The sequence below is a fragment of the Molothrus aeneus genome, chromosome 24 (genome assembly GCF_037042795.1).
Source record: "Molothrus aeneus isolate 106 chromosome 24, BPBGC_Maene_1.0, whole genome shotgun sequence".
Lineage (NCBI taxonomy): Eukaryota > Metazoa > Chordata > Aves > Passeriformes > Icteridae > Molothrus > Molothrus aeneus.
In genome coordinates, this window is record NC_089669.1 from 3,809,734 (window position 1) to 3,829,995 (window position 20,262).

Here is a 20,262-nt window from a genome sequence, read left to right on the forward strand (position 1 = left end):
CAGCAGTGTTGCTAATTCAGGATTTCATTTATATATATATTTTTATATATATATATATAATATATTTTTATATTTTTATATATATTTATATATATACATAATAATATTATATATTATTACATATATAATATTATATAGAACATATTATAAAATATATAATATATAATAAAATATATAATATATAATATTTTATATTATATATTTTAATATATAAAATAAATATATTTATATTGAATCTGTTTTATAGCAGCAAAGATGGCTCTGGTCCCTCTGGAGAGTCCTCAGCTCTAAAGAAATAAACTGGTATAAAGTAGCTATTCAGTTGTCAAACCTCACTCACTTATCTTGAAGGGCAAGGCTGTGGAGGGATTTTCTTGGATGTTCTGGTTTGGTAGCTGCCAAAATCAATCTCTTTTTGTTGGTTTTTTTTTGTTTTGTTTTGTTTTTTTTTTTTTTTTTTTCCTTTTCTCTCTGCTTTTTTGGAGTGCCTTTGCTTCAGCCACAGGGGTCACTTGCAGCTGACCCTCCAAGGCTGTGGCACAGTTGAATTTCCAGGGCTGCAGGGGGGGGGAGGGAAGAGGCAGGAATGCAAAATCACCATTTCCATGCAGCCTGGAGCTCCAGAGGCCTGGCCACGTGCTCAGGCTCAGAGCACATCTGGAAGCAATTCAGGCAGAGCAGCTCCTGTCATCTGGGCAGGGGGGAGAGGAAAGGAGAAGGGGAAAGGAGAAGGGGAAAGGAAAAAGGAAAGGAGGAAGGGAAAGGAAAAGAAAAAGGAGAAAGGGGAAGGGAAAGGAAAAGAAAAAGGAGAAAGGAAAAGGGAAAGGAAAGGAAAAGGGAAAGGAAAGGAAAAGGGAAAGGAAAGGAAAAGGAAAAGGAAAAGGGAAAGGAAAAGGAAAAGGGAAAGGAAAAGGGAAAGGAAAAGGGAAAGGAAGGGAAAGGAAAGGAAAAAGGAAAGGAAGGGAAAGGAAAGGAAAAAGGAAAGGGAAAGGAAATGAAAAGGGAAGGGAAAGGAAAGGAAAGGAAAGGAAAGGAAAGGAAAGGAAAGGAAAGGCTCCCTCCCGCCTTTCTGCTTCCCTCCCGCCTGAGCTGCTCCCTCCCTCTGAGGATCAGGAATGTTCATTTGTGTCCCGCTTCTCCCCCCATCACTGCTCCTGCTCTCCTTCAGCCTCACAGCAATGGGAATGGTTCTTTTCATGGCTAACATAAATCGGTTTTTTTAAATGCAGTCACTGTGGGGACAGAGCAGGCCTTGTTCCCCTGGCTTGTCTCAGAGCTGTGGGATCGCTCCTCATTCAGAGGCTCCTCCAAACTCACTGCTGTGTGCACAGCACTTGCCAAAACCTTTTGGAAATTCTCTTAATTTCACCCCTCTCTCTGATGTTTTTAGCTGATGTTATATATGAAGGAATTGCAGGGAAAAAAACAAACAACTTAATAATATTTATGGCCTTCAGGAAACACATTAATTTGGACAAGAAGTTTTGTGCCATGAGGTGAAGGGAATAAAAGTGTGGATGGGACCCTCAGGAATCATTGAACAGCCCCTGGCCCTGCCCAGACACCCCAAAATCCCACCCTGAGCATCCCTGGGAATTTAGGTGGAAAATGCAGCAGGGATAGACTTTCTCCAAATTTAAAATGAAGAGGTTTTGTTTTTATGATGACCTCAGAAGTTTACCAAAATGTAACTTTAATGAATTTCATTTGTTAAAATTATACTTATAAAAGACAGGATTTTATGTGGGAAATACAGCAAAAACAAATTTTTTAGGTGGAAAATGCAGCAAGGAGAGGTTTTCTCATTCTCATTTTCAAATTGAAAATGAAGAGGGGTTTTTTTAGGTTCCATCAGTACTTTTATGATGATCTAGGAAGTTCACCAAAATGTAACTTTAATGAATTTCATTTCTTAAAGTTATACTTATAAAGGACAGGATTTTAGGTGGAAAATGCAGCAGGGACAGGATTTTAGGTGGGAAATGAAGCAAGGGCACTTTTTTAGGTGGGAAATACAGCAAGGACAGGATTTTAGGTGGGAAACGCAACAAGGGCACTTTTTTAGGTGGAAAATGCAGCAAATACGTTTTTTCGGTGGGAAATGGCAGCAAGGACAGGATTTTAAATGGGAAATTCAGCAAGGACAATTTTTTTTTAGGTGGAAAATGCAGCAAGGACAAATTTTTTTTAGGTGGAAAATGCAGCTTTGTAGGTGGAAAATGCAGCTTTTTAGGTGGAAAATGCAGCTTTTTAGGAAGCATTGCTGGGTAAGAACGCGGCCCCGTGCGGGGTTTGGAGCTGCAGCTGTGCTCGACGTGACTTCACAGTCTGGGTGAAACTTTAGCCCTCAGTGCTGCTTCCTCCTGGGGCCTCCAGCTGGCTTCAGAGGCTTCTGTAAACTTTATTAAAGAGCATAAAAGGCTCTGCAAAGCCTGGGAAGGGTTGATGGCTGAGGTGCTGGCTCAGGAGAGGTTGGGCAGTCCTGTGGATTAAGCAGAATAAGGAGCCAGAATTGTTCAGACGTTTCAGCTCTTCTCATTTTTATTATTTTTTTTCTGTTTTCCTCATGTTTAAAAGAGCACAGGAGGTAGATTGCCAAAAATAGAATTATTTTAACCATTGCAGGGCCAAAATGAGGGATTAAAATTAAAATTATTTTAACCATTGCAGGGCCAAAATGAGGGATGAAGTTCCTCCTTGTGTGATGAAGATTAAAAATCACCTTTAAGGAGTCACAGGAGGCAGCAAAGGAGTTTTCTGGTGTAAGATGAAGAGCCAGCACTGGTTTTTAGCCCTTTTTTTCCCTCCTGAGAGAGGCAGGCAGGGCTGCCAGCTGGCAGCAGCTCTGTGGAGCTGCTTGGGAGAGGCAATGGATCCTCTTCCAGTTTCCCTTCTGCTCGTGTCCAGAGGGAGCTGCTCCTACAACAACATAACCTTTGCTTGCCACTTGTTGTCTGTCGATCCTCTCAAAGCTTTTCTTCATGCCAAACATAAAATGAGTCCTCTTGGTAGTTTAGGTGCTCTGGAATCTTTATTTACAGGCAGCTAATTGGGCTGTGGGAGTTGTTGAGGGAAATGAATGGGACATTTAAGGTGGTGATAAAAGGGATGGAGGGAGATGGCAAACACAGACCTGGAAATGGCAGGTTATAAATCAAGGAACGATTTCCCCCAGGAAGTTGCAGCTTTCTCATCAGCCATCTAATGAGCTAATTAGAGCAGTGGAGAATGCAGCCAGGGGAATCATCCTGGCAGGGCAGGGAGGAGCTGGACCCAGCCTGGCACTGCTGTGGGAGTGCTCAGCACCTCCAGGGCTCCAGGCTGTGAGATGTGAGGTTGGACTTTGCTGATAGCACTCAGAAGGGGTCACCCAGATGTTTGGTTTGGCTGATCACAAAGGATTCAGCTCGATTTTCACCCACAGCCACTTCAGCACATTTATCCACAAAGTGTCTGTGGCAGCAAAATCTAAACATTGACTCCTGCTGGGGATTCCCAGTTCTGTGTGGTTGCTCTCCAGGATATCCCCAGTTCTGTCTGATTGCTTTCCAGGATGTTCTGTCTGCTTGGGACCTCAGTTCCCAGCAGTCACAGCTGTCCCTGTCTCCTTCTGTTGCAGTGAAAGCCCCCATGGAGAGAGAGCCCTGACAGAAGATTCAGTGCAGGATGCCACAGCTGAGCACCACACCAGTGATGATGGTATGGGAAACCTGCTGTTTACTGGGGAAACTGGTGCAGCCTGCCCTGGGGGAGGCAGGGCTGGCTTAAAGATGCAAAGTGGAGTTTAAGTCAGAATTCTCACTGGAAGCATCACTTTGAGGCAGCGTTTGGTGGCAGGAGGTACAAAGGCGTAGGATCAGTGGGAATATCCAGAATTACCTGGCAATTTTGGACAATTTTGAACATGTCTCTGCCTCTCATGGGGTCTCAGCAGGAGGCTGGGTGTGTTTCAGTGTCCTCTCCCTGTCCCCTCTGCCTGTGCCAGGCATTTCTGATGTCAGTGGCTCAGGAAGGAGAATTGTGAGTGCTCAAAGCCCTTGAAGGGAGAGCAAAACACCCCCAAACCTGCTTGTCTTCCTCTGAGAGCTGGGGTTTAGAGCAGACTGTCCTGAGGGCCTCTCTCAGAGATCATTTTTGGATTTCCTTAAGGAAGCTCAGTTAACATTTCTTGTCTGATCAGTGAAAAGAGGCACCAAGGCTGAGAATTCCAGGATATTTCCTAAGGAAAAGGTGGCACTGCAGTCATGGGAACATCCTGTGAGCCCCCTCCAGAGCAGAGGAAGGATGAAGTGACTGATGTGAAATGATGATCCCTGGCTGTAGGACTCTGCTTTTCGTTGATGGAGTGACAAAATTATCTTTTGTCTCTTTAAAAAAGGAAAAAAAGCCTAGAAGTTTCTCTCTTCTCCGTAAAGAGCTCTGTTATTTTGCCTTTTATTAAAACTTTCTGTTTCCAGCACTGCCACAGAAGCCATCCTGCTGGGTTTTAGAGCAGACAGTCCTGAGGGCATCTCAGATCTCAGCTCCTGTTGCTGCTTGCCCTCAGTCACTTGGTGCTGGTGGGGCTTTTTGGGGGCAGATGCTTCTGCTCTGCTCCCTCAGCCTCCATCTGGCTCAGATGGATTTACACCATTACTTTCTCAAGCCCTGCTGCCTCCTTGCAGCCTAGAGGCAGCTCCAGAGCCAGTTCTGGAGCTCCCAAGGAATGACTGGGAGAGCTGTGCCTCAGGTTTGGCCTCTCAGCCCATCTGAGTTTCTTCCTGTGGTGCAGAGATCTCTGTGTGGAGTGGCAGATCTCCCTTTGATCAGGGCAGAGGAACCACAAATCTCTTTTCTCCAGGAAAGAACTCAATTTCCATGGATTGCTTGGCTGCATTAAAGCTCCTTTAAAGTAATTAGAGGGAGCCCACTGGGGCTGTGTGGTTGAGCTCATCTCCATTCCCCTGATCCCTGCCCACAACCAGGAGCTGCCTGAATACACATTTACACTCAAACACTGGCAGATTTTTTAATTTTTTTTTCAGAGCCTTAAAAATAATCCAGGGGAATTCCACATTGATTTTCCTGAGTATCTTAAATGCCCTTATTGTGCTTCTGTGTAGTACCAGAGTCCTGCAGGGAGCTGGATTAGTGGCAGGGCATGGCTGGAGCTGCTGTGAGCTCTGTAGGAGTGGGCACAGAGCATCTGCTGTGTCCTCACCCCTGCACCAAGCCCAGCTCTGGAGGCACTGGGTGTTTTCCTTTGACACTTGGATGAGGAGCAGGGCTCCCACTGTGCCAGAATTCCTCTCTCCTGGCTCAGGTGAGCCTCACAGGCAGCAGAAATTTCCTTCTGAATTGATGCTTTATTTCTGAAACAGCTCGGAATGAGAGGATGTTTCCCACCCCTGCCTGCCCAGGGGATTCATTTCAGCTGCTTTTAAGGAAGAGAACCCTGGGGAGATTTTTGTCTGGAACAAACCTGATTGCTTCCCACCTCTGAAAGCCTTTTTATTTTAATGAAACACTAATTCTGCCCTTGCCGCTTCCATTATTGTTGGCTTGAATTGCTGTGAGGGGATTTAGGGCTTGGAAAATACAGATGTGCCCTCTGATTTCCAAAAGTGACAGTGCCACCTCTCCAATGACACTGGGCAAACCAACAGCCCATCAAATTTCTCCTCCTCCATAAAAGAATGCAAAACAATCAGTTATTCACAGAAAGTGTGTGAGAAAGTTTGTTACAAGAATGTAAATATCAGAAGGCTTAAAAGAACTTAAAAAAAATAAAATAAATAACAAATAAATAATAAATAAACAGGGTGACAGGTCGTTGGGGGATCATCTGTGGGGTCTTTGGGGGATCTGTGGAGTATTTGGGGGATCTGTGGGCTCTTGTTGCTTTAGGACATGAAATAAAACTATGTGGACTCTGGAATCTCCAAAGTAAAAAAGAAAGAAGTTTGATTTCTGGCTCCAACATTTATAAATTCCCAAAAGTGACCCTGGATTGGAGGGTGACAGTGCCACCTCTCCACATCAGCAGTCCATCAAATTTCTCCTCCTCCATAAAAGAATGCAAATCAGTTATTCACAGAAAGTGTGTGAGAAAGTTCGTTACAAGAATGCAAACATCAGAAGGCTTAAAAGAACTTTAAAAAATAATACATAAAATAAATAATAAATAAATCAATTAAAATATATAAATAATAAATAAACAGGGCGACAGGGTCTTTGGGGGATCATCTGTGGGGTCTTTGGGGGATCATCTGTGGGGTCTGTGGGGGATCTGTGGGCTCTTGTTGCGTTAGGACATGAAACAAAACCACGTGGACCCTGGAATCTCCAAAGTAAAAAAGAAAGAGGTTTAATTTGTGACTCCAACATTTATGGATTTGCTGGATTGGAGGGTGACAGTGCCACCTCTCCAATGACACTGGCCAAACCAACAGTCCATCAGATTTCTCCTCCTCCATAAAAGAATGCCAGACAATCATTTATTCACATAAACCGCGTGAGAAAGCTTTCTATGAGAACGTAAACATCAGGAGGCTCAGAAAATCTTAAAAAACCAGGGTGCCACAGGTGCTCAGTGAGTGTTCTTTATTTCCTCCCTAGAGTGTGAGCCCATAGAGGCCATAGCCAAGTTTGACTACGTGGGCAGGACTGCACGGGAGCTGTCCTTCAAGAAGGGAGCGTCCCTGCTGCTCTACCAGCGCGCCTCCGACGACTGGTGGGAGGGACGGCACAACGGCGTGGACGGCCTCATCCCCCACCAGTACATCGTGGTGCAGGACACGTAGGTGCCACCCCCGGCAGGGGCAGGATGCCGAGATCACCTCAGGCAGTACTCGTTGTTGCCCTAATTGCAATGCTGATTATCACACCCCAGCTGTCTGGGTGGGGTCAGCGATCCTTGCGGTGTTGGGAGGGTCCCTGGGGTGAGGTGAGAGATGAGAATTGGCTCCCAAGTTCTCAGAAGGATGATTTATTATTATATTACATTACATTACATTACATTACATTACATTATATTATATTATATGAAAATGATATACTAAATCTATACTAAAGAGAAAGGATACAGAGACATGAGAATTGACTCCCAAGTTCTCAGAAGGATGATTTATTATCATATTATATTATATTACATGAAAAGGATATACTAAATCTATACTAAAGAAAGAGAAAGGATACAGAGACATGAGAATTGACTCCAAGTTCTCTCTCAGAAGGATAATTTATTATTATATTATATTATATTATATTATATTATATTATATTATATTATATTATATTATATTATAAGAAAATTATATACTAAAACTGTACTAAAGAAAGAGAAGGTATACAGAGAGATGAGAATTGACTCCAAGTTCTCAGAAGGCTGATTTATTATTATATTATATTACATTACATTACATTACATTATATTATATGGATATACTAAAACTATACTAAAGAAAGAGGATACAGAGAGATGAGATTTGACTCCAAGTTCTCTCAGAAGGCTGATTTGTTATTTTATGATATTATATGATATGATAAGAGAATTATATGCTAAGACTATACTAAAGAAAGAGAAAGGATACAGAGACATGAGAATTGACTCCCAAATTCTCAGAAGATTGATTTATTATGATATGCTATGATATTATATGAAAATGATATACTAAATCTATACTAAAGAAAGAGAAAGGATACAGAGAGATGAGAATTGACTCCAAGTTCTCAGAAGGCTGATTTATTATTATATTATATTATATTATATTATATTATATTATATTATATTATATTATATTATATTATATTATATTATATTATATTATATTATATTATATTATATTATATTATATTATACGAAAAGGATATACTAAAACTATACTAAAGAAAGAGAAAGTATACAGAGAGATGAGATTTGACTCCAAGTTCTCTCTCAGAGGGATGATTTATTATTATATTATATTATATTATATTATATTATATTATATTATATTATATTATATTATATTATATTATATTTAAAGGATATACTAAAACTATACTAAAGAAAGAGAAGGTATACAGAGAGATGAGAATTGACTCCAAGTTCTCAGAAGGCTGATTTATTATTTCATGATATTATATTATATTATATTAAAAGAAAAGGATGTACTAAAACTACACTAAAGAAAGAGAAAGGATACATCAGAAGGCCAGACGAGGGTGATAATAAAACCCCTGACAGGCTCAGAGAGGCTGTTGTGGTTGTGATACCCTCCCCTGCTCCTTCCTAGTGAGGATGGGATGTCGGAAAGGTCCAGCCCCAAGTCGGAGATAGAAATAAACTCGGAGCCACCGGAGGAGAAGGTGACAGCCAGAGCCGGTGCCAGCTGCCCGAGCGGGGGCCACGTCGCAGATATTTACCTTGCCAACATCAACAAGTAAGAGCAGCCTTGCATCGTTTCCCCTGCCTGTCAAGAGCTTGCTGATGAGTCCAGTGAAATGCTTCCTTCCCTGAAAATGATTCATTAACCAGCACTGCCACCCCTCTTCTCTGCTTCCCTTCTCTTCTAACTCACTCGCATTTTGCTGTCCCCTCTCTGTCACCAGCGTGGCCATCGCTCGTTTGAAACCCCACTGGCTTCTCTTCCGTGTCTCCAAGGTGCCATCTGGTCCTGTTCTCCCAAATATGCCCTGTTTGAGCAGACAGAGGGAGGGGGGGGAGTGCTGGGCTGAGCTCTGGTGTCGTTGTCCCCGTCCCTCCTCGTGTTGTGTGATCTGTCACGTCTCCTCCGCGTTTGCCACGTCCCGTTTGATGGGCTGGGGGGACAGTTCCTCCAGGAAGCTGTGTCCCAGTTTGTGATAAATGCCATACCTGCAGTCCCAACCATCTGGCAATGCCTGGAGCACGCCTTTGTTTCTGCAGCACTCCTCACCTCGGGTTACTAACCATATGCTTGCAGTGGAACAGCACAACCCCCTGTTGCTCTAACCTTGCCTCCTCCACCAGAAATTGTTGCTTTAGCCAACACTCAACATAATAAAAAGCTGGAAAATCAAGCTAGTAGCAGACTAAATTCCATGATCTGTTAAATAGTTTTTCTAGACAGATTTATCCCCCGTATATTTCTGATTATTTCCTTTGTGTTAAAAGCCCCCACCTCTCTCCATTGTGCAGTGAAGGTTTTATGTGATAATTACAGTTTGATGGGAGGGGATGTTCTTAACCTTCAGCTAATTTAACACAATGTAGTCTATAAAGGCATTAGCACAAATGCATCCTTTTAAAAGGTTTGGACCCTGCTCATGGCCTAGAGAGCCTGGGCCTTCCTTATGGGATTCAGCAGAGCTCCAGTGATATCTGGAAAGCTGTGTTAATCTGCATCAGCTTGGGATCTGGGCTTTCTTTTATGATATTTGTTGTCTGAGCCACTGGAGTGGCCATTCTGCCAGTTATGGAGAGATTTGTGTAATAACAGACCTGTGCTGGAGCTTCACCATCTGCTGGCTTTGGTAGAGTTGTGTCTAGTGGTTTTTAGGAGCCTGGGGAATGTCCACCCTAGTTTTTGGGGCTTTTTTTTTTCCCTTTACTAGGGAAATACCTGATATTTAGCAATAAGTAGCATAAGACTCATTTTGTTGTTTTTTCTTTAGGAATGAATCTTCTGACCTATGTGTGAACAGACTTGAGCAAAATTAAATCAGATGGTTTCGCAATGACAGTTGTGCCACCCACTGAATTATTATTTGGATGCCAAAATCCTACTGGAGTTAACACTTTCTTGCAGTTATTCATGGGGCTGGTGCTATATATAAATGGATCCTTCCCTGTATAATGGATGCCAAGCTTCAGACCTATGGCATAAAGTATTCTGCTGCATTGGCCTTGCCATGATTTGAGTGGAATCGTGCTGTCAGACCTCATGGTGCTGGGGTAGAAACTAAATTCTTTGGACCAGTTCATCCATTTGACATCATCCCTTTGGTTTATCTGTAGCCCATGCCTTGTGGCCCTGCCAAAGCCATGAAAAAGAACCATCTCCTACCACCAGCAAACATTGGAAATGATCATTAACCCCAAACTGGGGGTCTTTGCTTGCTGATCTCTGAAAATAATAACTTGATGCCTTGGGCCAGGAGCTTAGTAGACTTATACTGTGTCCTCCAGTCAAAGATTGTAGCTCTGCTCTTGGAATGTAATAAAAACACATCATCAAAACCTGTCGATGGCACAGAGGGTTTTTTTGGTTTTTTTTTTGTTCCAGTATAAATTCTTCTCCTCTTGACCAAGTTAATCATGTTCCACCCAAGTTTTCTGGTTTTGCTATGAATGTGCACAGCTGCCAGGACTCAGCCTTGTTGTTAGAAGTGTGAAACTGGAATGATTTATAATTTATAATTTATAATTATTTCACTGTACCGCAATCACTCCTCAATCCCCTGGGTCTGTTTGTAATCTGGGTTACCTCTGTGTCTCTCCTCATTGTCCTGTGTGTTGTTTTGGGGGGATATCTTCAAAATGACAGCCCTGTACCTGCTTGTATTGACTTGTTTTGCTTTTGTGACTGAAGGCAAAGAAAGAAACCAGAGTCAGGCAGCATCAGAAGAGCGTTCCGCCAAAGTGACGGCCACGGCCTAGGTAGTTCCCTGGCAGAACCAGCCTCCCCCGGGGCCATAGCCGGTTCCAGGCCCTCATCTCAGCCCATAATGAGCCAAAGCCTTCCCAAGGAGGTTCCAGACAAATGCTCCATCAGTGGCCACGGCAGCCTCAACTCCATCAGCCGGCACTCGTCGCTCAAGAGCAGGATGGAGAGCCCGCAGGTGCGCAAGGCGCTCGCCGCCGGCCGCTCCAAGAGCTTCAACAACCACCGGCCCATGGACCCCGAGGTCATCGCTCAGGTGAGCACCGGGGGGGGAATTTGGGGTTCCCCGTGGCAGGAGGGGAATTGTGGAAACCCCCAGCACATTGGGAATATTTCTGTGTCTGCTCTGGGGTGTCCTTGACCCTCAGGGGAGCACCAACTTTGACCCTCAGTCATGGAGAAACTTTCCCAGACTTCAGCATAGACTGGAATCTTTCCTAAAGACTTCAAGGTAGACTGGAATCTTTCCTAAAGACTTCAAGATAGACTGGAATCCACAAAAGTGTGAAATAGATTACAGAGAGTACTGCAGGTGTATCACTTAGGTGGGAAATTTAGGTTCTGGGATTTTTAGTGTGTTGTGGATGGAAGCAAGGTGGAGGGCACAGGGTGTTGTCCTGGGTTTCTTTTTCATGCTTCTTCTTCCTCCTCCTTCACCCTGAGGTCATTGCACAGGTGAGCAGCACTGTGGTATTTTTGGGGTTCCCCGTGGTAGGAAGGAAACTGTGGAAACCCAGAGCCCTGGGAATATTTCTGTGTCTGCTCTGAGGTGCCCTGACCCCCAGGGGAGCTCTGACTTTGACCCTCATCCATGGAGAAAGTTTCCCAGACTTCAAGATAGAATCCACAAAGTGTGCAATAGATTACAGAGAGTAGTGTAGGTGCATCACTTAGTGAGAAGGCTGAGAGGGGATCCCACAAATGCACACAAATGTCCCCAAGGAGTGCCAGGATGGTGCCAGGCTCTGTTCAGCAGCAGCAGCACAAGGAGCCATAGATGAAAATAAAAAGTTCAGCCTCACTGTGAGGAAGAGTTTGTGTCCATGAGGGTGCAGAGCCCTGAGCTGCTGCCCAGGCAGGGAGCGGAGTCTCCCTCTCTGCAGACACCCCAAAGCCACCTGGATGAGTTTCTGTGTCACCTCCAGGTGGGTTGGACTCCAGAGGTCCCCTCCAAGCCCACATTCTGTGATTCTCTCAGTGCAATATTAGCTCAGACACAGCCCCAGCCTGGGCTTTCCTCCTCCCTGTGTGCAGGCACTGAGGCTGCTTTCCTGAGGGAAAATAAACAGCCAGGTCCTTCCTCCATGAAAGCTTGGCCCTGTTGGTTACCCAGAATTTCATCTCAACACTGAAAACACCCATTTCAGAAAGTGACAGAGATTCCAAAGCTGCCAGCAGAGAATTAAGCAACCATAACTTCAAGACATGAGAGAAATTAAGTATTTCTTGTGGATTTAACACTCTCCTGTCAGTGGTGCAGGCTTGCCTGTGGTGTGACATCTCTGTCTGTACTTTCATCTGCTATCTCTGTAAGATTATCTGCAAATCTATTTCCTCCTTCTCTCTCTTGTATGATAAAAACCTTTTTGATAGTTTTGCCTATTATTTGTTGTACACACTGAAGTGTGCAAGCTATTGCTGCCAGTGTCACCACTAAAACACTCAGCACATACAAACCCACAGCATGGCAAGCACATGGAGCAGCACAGGCCAAATAAAAGCAGGAGCAGACTCGTGCAGTGCTCCAGTGGCATCCTCATCTTCTTGCAGGGCTCAGAGTGTGATCAGCAACCAGACCTGAACACAGCCCTGCTGGTTTTCAGGAGTTTGTTATTTACACAGCGGCCTTGAAGTCGAGGCTGGCTACAAAAATGTGAATTTACAGATTTCCCCCTTCCAGAGGGCTCTTCCTGGGTGGATGTGCCTGCACTTGCGTGTGTCTGTACCCAGTGTTTGCAGGGTGGGATGGATGGCTCTGCCTGCAGCCAAGGAATGCTCCAGGCTCAGGTTACAAACAGACCTGACTGCTCTGCCTGCCTCGAGGCTCTGCAGCTTCCTAAGGAGCTGGGGGCGAAATAGGTGAGAAATAAATTGAATTTTTATTGACAAAACAGCGACTCCACATAGTAAATAAGGGGCACCTTAAAACTCAGTGGGTTTAATGCTGACGGGAATTTGTATTTTGCAATTTTGAGTACCTTAAGCCCATTTGTTAAAGTGGAAATGTGATGTACAGCTCCTGCTGTCTTCGTGCTTCCCTGTCCTTCTGAGGCTTTGGTTGATATAAATCAGATTCTTTGTTTTTTCAATTAGGCTCTGACTGAAGTTGTTCTGTCTCCTCTCCCTGCCAGAACCTTCACTCCGTTGTTTCACTGGAGAAGAGTCTGGGGACAAAAAGGAAAGAGGAGGGGAAAACAAATAAAAAAGAGGAGGGAGGAAAACCCAAACTGTGTTAAATCAGAGTTTTTCTCTGTAGTATCTGCTCAAGCACCACCCAATAACCATCTTAAATATTTCCCCAACTTCATAACGAAAATCTGCCTGGCCTCAAGATAGAGTGGGAGGCATCAGATTTCTCCCTCTGCTTTCTTCCACCATTCCTTGACTGATTTACCTTCCCCACCCCCTGAAAAGGCTCTGATGAAGCTGGAAAGCTGCAGCCAAAAGTGTGAGTCACAGGCAGGCTGAGCTCTCCTGCTCCCCTGGGAGCTCTGTGCACCACTGCACTCCCCAGCAGACAACGTGGAGGTCCTGAGACAAAACCCCCATGACTTTAGCTCAAAAGTTCTTTATATTTATTTGTTCATAACTGTAATGGTTTTTAAGAGGAAGGAGAAGGGCCAGTTTCGGGTTGCTACATGTGTTTCTGACATCTTCTGTGTTTTCTAAAATTCCGAGTCCTGTGAAATACATTTCTGGGAACAGCTTAGCAGGAAAACCAGTGAGGCAGGAGCAGGAGCCCACGAGGATTTCAGCCTTCAGTGTGTGGCCCAGTATCCAAGCCATGAGTGCTCCCTTCAGGAATTTACTCTCCTGAACCTCACGTGCCAAATAAACTGCAAGAATGGGCACCAATGCTTTGGTTTCTGTTCATGAGTGCTCCCTTCAGGAATTTACTCTCCTGAACCTCACGTGCCAAATAAGCTGCAAAAATGGGCACCAATGCTTTGGTTTCTGTTCCTTGCTGCCATTTGGGGCTTTACTTTGAATTCTGGGCAGCAGTGAAGGGCCAGATTAGCATCAAGGCAGTGCTAGCAATTATTTTGCTCCCCATTGCTGGAAATTTTTAGTGATTATTGGCTGCAGGATGCGGCGCCGCACGGTTCGGTCCTTGACGCGAGGTTGGTGTTTAAAAAAACCAAAAAAATTTTGCTCAAAACCTGCCTTTTACCTGGTGATTTGTGTGCCTGGGCCTTGCCTTCACTGGGCTCCTGTGCTGTGCTTGCAGGACATTGAAGCCACCATGAACTCGGCCCTGAACGAGCTGCGGGAGCTGGAGAGGCAGAGCAGCGTCAAGCACGCGCCCGACGTCGTCCTGGACACCCTGGAGCCGCTGAAAACCTCCCCGGTGGTGGCCCCAACCTCGGAGCCCTCCAGCCCCCTGCACACCCAGCTCCTCAAGGACACTGAGCCCCCCTTCCAGCGCAGCGCCAGCACGGCTGGGGACATCCCCTGCACCTTCAGGCCCGTCAAGTCTGTCAAGGTGGCCTCGCAGGTGAAGCCGCCGGCCACGCGGCCCAAGCCGGCCGTGTTCCCCAAAACCAGCGCCAGCACCCCCGGCGTGGCCTCCTCTGCGGCCCAGCAGCCCCCAGACAAGTCCTGTACTGTCTGATGCCCCCCCTGCTGCTCTCTGGGTACAATCCTGCTGTTCCGCACGGCAAAGACGCTAAGATTGTTATTTAATGAATGCTTGGATTGAAAGGGAGATGCTGGGAGCTCCTGGGCAGCCACAGCCTCGTCCCACGTGCCCAGGACAGCTCCTGCCACGCTTGGGAAATCCACAATCCACAATCCACTGTGAAGCTGAGCAGGATAACACCAAGGGATGAGCTGGATTTTGGTTTCCATGCCCTGTTCAAGTGTTCGGCCGCTGGAAGGAACATTTGGTGGTGTCCTATTTTGGGATACTGGTGTAGTGACTTCTGTATTCTGTGTTTCATTTACCACAGGGAAACAATAGGATAGATTTTAGTCTATTGCATGTTTTGGTGCCACTGGTTACGTGGAGCTTGGACATGCCTGTTTCTTGTGCATTATTATTATTATAATTATAATTATTATTATTATTATAATTATTCCGTCGCCCGCTGGTGCCACGGTGGTTAAGGGTCTGTCTCGACTTCCATCACATCCTCTGGTTTTGTTTGTTTGCTCCCCATTCCTCCCCCTCAGGGCCAAAGCCTTTGGCCATTCCAACCTCATGCTTTATTTGTCATGGAAAAATCAGTTTACTCTGGAGCACTCGTAGGTTTTGTGGAGTTCTACGTAAGATGTGTCTGTGCAAATATAAACAAACATGTTTTCCTGAGCTCTGGGAGCACAAGAAAGAGCCCAGTCATTGCTTATGGACAATCTTCACTGGTTTCCCCCTTTGCTCTCCCATATTTAAAAGCAGCTTTATTGTTTCCAGTGGCATTTTCAGCCCGTGGGCTCCGATGTGGTGTTTGCTCTCGGGAGACTGAATGTACAACAAAGCAAAACAAAACAGAAAAAAGAGATAATTTTGAAAACAAGCATCCTCTGCTGGGAGCCCATCCCCAAGACACGCTCTGCTGGTTTGCCTGTTCCTCAGGACAGATCCTGGCCCCCATCCCAGCGCCAAGCACTGTAAAAACTTCGCTCAGGAGTTCTCAGCTCCCTGCCTTGTCCCTCTCTGCTCTCATAGAGCAGTGCAGGGAACGCTGCTGGGGACAGGGATGTGACAGCAGTGGCTGCCCCCCGTGCTCCCTGCTCCATGCAGGGCTGACCTGTGAATGCATCCTTTGCTGTTATTTGTATTTATCCATAGCCAGCAGCATCCACGGACTCTTTTTGTACTCCCCTGGGAATTCTCCACGGTGCCCACAGTTATTTAATTCAATAATTAAAAGGCTTGTGCCACTTAGGAGTGGAGATTGGCTGACCCCGAGCTTGCCTCGTTCCTCGGCTTTTCTGGGATTTCAAACAAGCTGCACATCCTTAGGCTTCCATCAAATAATGGATTCAGGACAAGAGGAGAAAAGTCATTTTTCTCACCCATTTAAGCTGAGTTTCCTTGCAGTTTGTGAGCTCCTGGTGACTGCAAAGCCCGTTTAATTGGCACTTAAACAAGAAGAAACCAAGAAGAGTTGCTGAAAATGTCCTTTTCTGACATTTAGGATGATACTTGGAAAAATGGAGCAGGGTCTTCCTGCATCCCTGTCCATGCCCACACGCACAACCCCCTTTCTACAGAAGCAATCAACCCATAATTAATGACTTCCCAAAAAGCTTCCCAGCTTCCTCTGGGCCCTGAACGAAGGACAGGCAAGAACTGGGGAGCACTGGGAAGGTTTTGGTGAGAACTCTCCTCGTTTCCCATTTCTCCTGAGCTGTCCTGGGGGAGCCCCACGGTACGAGTGTGACTGTCCCTGCCCCTCCAGGAGATGCCACCAGTGCCACCTTTGCTCTCAGGTTCTGATGGACTTCTACCACCAAGGAATCACTTGTTCTTTTGGGGAAAAAAAAAAAAAAAATAGAATGATTAAACTTGTAATTTTTTGCTCAGGCAGAACTTTTCTGGCATTTCCTTTTTAGTAACAATTTTTTGGTTTTTTGGTTTCTTTTTTTTAATTATTTTTTTTTATTTTGGTCTCAAATGACCAAAGTTAATCTTTGTCAAGAGCAGGATCTCTGTAAATTGACTTTGCCTCATTTTAATGCCTTATTTTCTTTTTTATATTTTTATGCCTAGCATTCAATATTCCTAAGAATAAGTGTTCAGCCACGCACAGCACATTGGAGGAGCTGCTCTTTTCCAGCTTCAAGGTCTGAAGTGTGGAATTAGATGGGAAAAAAAAATAAATTAAAAAAAAAAAAGACTTCAGGTTACTGTAACAGCAACTGTCTGTATCTGAATTATTACTGTGCTTCTCTAGCATCCACAGCTCTGGGACAATCCTGCTGCCAAGGGCAAGGTGCTGGGCAGGATCACCTGGATATGGAGCAACTCAACTGGAATTCTGGTGTGCACTGTGATTGACACAAGCAATAGGACAGGCTGAAGCTCCTCCTTCCTCTTCCTCGGGCGGAAAAATCACACGTGGGAGGGGATGAAACAAAAAATCGCACACAAAATTATGGAAAAAAAAAGATTTTCAGCTTGTCCTCCCCACTCTGAACACACAAGGCTGAGAGGACGTTTGCCACGAGTGTTTTATGAGCAGAAATCATGGAAATCGTGGGGAAAAAGGAGATTTTTCAGCTTGTCCTCCTCACTCTGAACACACAAGGCTGAGAGGACGTTTGCCACAAGTGTTTTATGGGCAGTGGCTGCCGGAAAGGTGGGAAGGAGGAACTGGAAATGTTCCCTCCCTGAGGACAGGTCTGACTCAGTGGTTTGCTTGGGGAGGTACCAATGTCACTCTGCATCTTCATATCCCGAAGAAATTTTAGCTCTTCCAAGGAAATTCCTCTTTTTCATGACTTTTCCTGTAACGTTTGTGTGGAATATGAAGACAAAAAGAAGTGTTTGATAACTGGAATGACGTCTGTCTGTTGGATAGTGCTTTGTATGAACCTTGTTCATCAGGTGTTGGATTGGAATAATCCAAAGCAAAAAACAAAAAACTAAAAAAAAAATAAAAAAAAACCTAAAAACTTTTAAAATGAAACACGGTTTTAGGTGATCAATCTGAATGGTTTCTGAAGCTCAGACCTTTTCTGGGTTATTTCCCTAGTTGGGAATGGAGCAGTGTGCTTTAACCATTGCTTAATTTCTGCCTCTCTGAGGTCGTCCAAAGTTTATGAATTGTAAATTTGTCCTTCATGTCCGAGCAGTGGGACACGATCAAAACCCTCTCGTTTTATCTGTGCTGGGTATTTTATTGCAACAAAAATGAGTAAATAATTAGAGTGCACTGTGACAGCAGAACAAAAAAAAAAAAAAAAAAAAAGTTGTTGTATATGTCTGTATTTTGATACCTGTTCAAAAGGAGTCTTTGGGTTTCCTGTGCTGAATACCTCATGTGTTGGGTTTTGGGAGTTTTTGTTGATTTTTTTCTTTTTTAGTTTATTTTTTTTTCCTTCTTCTTTTTTAAGGCAAGATTGTTCTTGCACAAAAGTAGGTTAAGATAACCGAGTTCTCATAAATTTATTTACTGAATCAAAACACTTCAGCTTGGCAAGAAATCCCGTCTGTTGCAATTCCCCACCTTGCACTTGGTACGGGGCCGACCCGGCGCACCTGGAAGAGCTCCAGCAATACTGGGACAGGAGAAGCTCACTGCAGGTGGAGTTTGCTGCCTTATTTCTCTTCTTCTCTGCGTCAAAAACCTCAAACTCAGCGGAGCCAGGCGTGGGTTTGGGGATTGATGGAGCTTTTGGGAGATGTTCCCCTGCAAAAATCGACGCCCGCACTTCGGATCCTTCCTGGGGGTGTGGGATCTGTGTGGAGGGGACGCTTGCAGGAGGTGATGCTCTCAGTGAGCAATCAGGAATGGTGGAAAAATGCCCCAGAAATCCCCGTTGAGACAGGTGGATGGATTCCATGAGAGGCTGAGCTCACCCCCTTGTCCAGCAGGTCCATGAGCACAGGAGGAGAGGAAGGAGGTGAGGGGCACCTGAGCTTGGCAGGACCAAGCCCTGGGTGTAGAGGGATGTGCCCCAAAGTGCAAACACACTGAACTGCCCTGGTAGGGAACTGCTTCAAAAACTGCTTCAAAACCCACAGGGAAACAGGAGCATTGGGGCATTTCCATTGCTTGTGGGCCTGAACAGAACAGGAAATTGAGTTTAACAAGCTGGGGATTTATTTATTTTGAGATTTTTAGCTTTCACAAAAAAAAAAAAAAAAAACAACCCAGCCCTTTTTTTGGGTTTATCTGGCCTTGGCTAATGCCCCACAAATGCAGCTGGGGACATAAAGCTGTTCCTTTAGTGGGTTGGTGGCACAAGAGGTGGAAAGGAGGGAATGGCCAGCACCAGCTCTGCGGGATCACCAAGCGCCTCATGGACTGAACTTTGGGGTTTGAGCTCCTTCCACATCGGCTCCCTGCATGTCTCTGTGTCTGTGTGACAACCTGGTACTTGAAAATAAGAAATAAAAATAGAAATACTTGACCCCTGTGCCTGCGGGGCCGGGATGGCCCCGGCTGCGTCGCGCACACGCGGTTCCGCCGACCGCCCGCCACAAGGCAGGTGAACTCTGTTCCAGGCTGTTCTAGCAGCAAACCAGCTATTTGGGTGGCTCTAGAGATGCCAAAACAGCAGTTCAAAGCCTGGAAAATGCAAAGGGTTCTGTTGGTTTGGGTTTTGTTTCTTTTTTCCTGTTAAATTTTGTGCTTCCTCTGACGTAGTTTGGGATGAACGCGTTTCTCAACGATGGGCCAAAAAGAGGGGAAGGTGCAGAGGGAAGGCAGCTCCCTGCCGTGCTAATACTTGATCTGCCAAGCTCCACACAGGGTAAATATTCAGCAGTTTGCAGTGGGAATGGAAGGTGGGCCTGTCCTTTTTGAGGCACTGCAGTAACCTTGCTCCTGACGTGGGCTCCGCCAGCCTTTCCTCCAGGCACAGCCCTGAGGTGCGAAGAGCAACCCAAGCCCGGGTTGGACTCTGAGTGTGCCAAACTGCTGGAGCAATACTTGTGAGCAGCAGCAGCTCCTCTGAAAGCCCAGCTCCATGTAGCTCAGACAGGGCAATTGCTGAAATCCATCTCTGATTTCCAGTGGTCCTGCTGTAAGAGCAGGAAAATCGGGTTGCAAAGTGTAGGAATTGTGTTTTTCTGTCTGAACCTGGGGTTGTCAGCAGCAGTTGTTTCCATGGTGGGATGGAATGTTCTTGCTAAAACAAGTTTCCACTGTTTCATGTCTTCTACACCAATATATATATGGTGTATATATTAAACTGTGTAAAATTGTACTTTGTACATAGAACTCTGTACAATATGGAGGTACAGCCTTTTTTTGTTTTGGTTTTGTTTTTTTTCCCCCCCCTCCCTTTTGGTACAGTCTTGTACAGTATTAGGAGTCGATGTGTTGGAAGTGTTAAATCCATACTGGGGCAACAAAATGTATCCATTGTCATTAGCAATAGTTTTGGAGAAATAAATGTTTTGGGTATGGTGGAAACACTGACCTGAGGGTGCTGGTGTGTGATGTCCTGGGGTTGGGTGGGAGAGAGGGACAGCATGGCCTGGGGGGCTCCTGGGATGCTCAGGGCTGGTGCTGGAGGTGCTGGTGAGGGGGTGAGGAAGGACCTGCAGGAGCTCCCGGTGCCATCCTGGGCACGGGGACATCGATGGCAGCGGGGCAGGAGCAGCGTGGTGGCACGGGGGACGCTGAGGATGTGGTGATAGGACAGGGGAATGGCCTGAAGCTGAAGGAGAGCAGGTTTAGGTGGGATATTGGAAAAAAAATTGTTCCCTGTGAGGGTGGGCAGGCCCTGGCGCAGGTGGCCAGAGCAGCTGGGGCTGCCCCTGGAT

The 20,262-nt window shown here is 45.4% G+C and overlaps 1 protein-coding gene across 3 annotated transcripts in view; it reads left to right on the plus strand.

Moving 5' to 3' along the window:
• Window positions 1-19,915, plus strand: part of SRGAP2 (SLIT-ROBO Rho GTPase activating protein 2) — a 115,030-nt gene extending 95,115 nt beyond the window's left edge. For 2 of the 3 annotated variants that reach the window (XM_066565424.1, XM_066565425.1), the window contains exons 19-23: window positions 3,620-3,699; window positions 6,598-6,778; window positions 8,256-8,402; window positions 10,533-10,860; window positions 14,053-19,915. In XM_066565424.1, coding sequence (XP_066421521.1) covers window positions 3,620-3,699; window positions 6,598-6,778; window positions 8,256-8,402; window positions 10,533-10,860; window positions 14,053-14,436 — 1,120 coding nt within the window. In that variant the 3' untranslated portion in view covers window positions 14,437-19,915. Of the gene's footprint in view, window positions 1-3,619; window positions 3,700-6,597; window positions 6,779-8,255; window positions 8,403-9,615; window positions 10,194-10,532; window positions 10,861-14,052 lie in introns of those variants that run through there. The other variant, XM_066565426.1, reaches the window with a different exon arrangement.
• The last annotated feature ends 347 nt before the right edge of the window (window positions 19,916-20,262 follow it).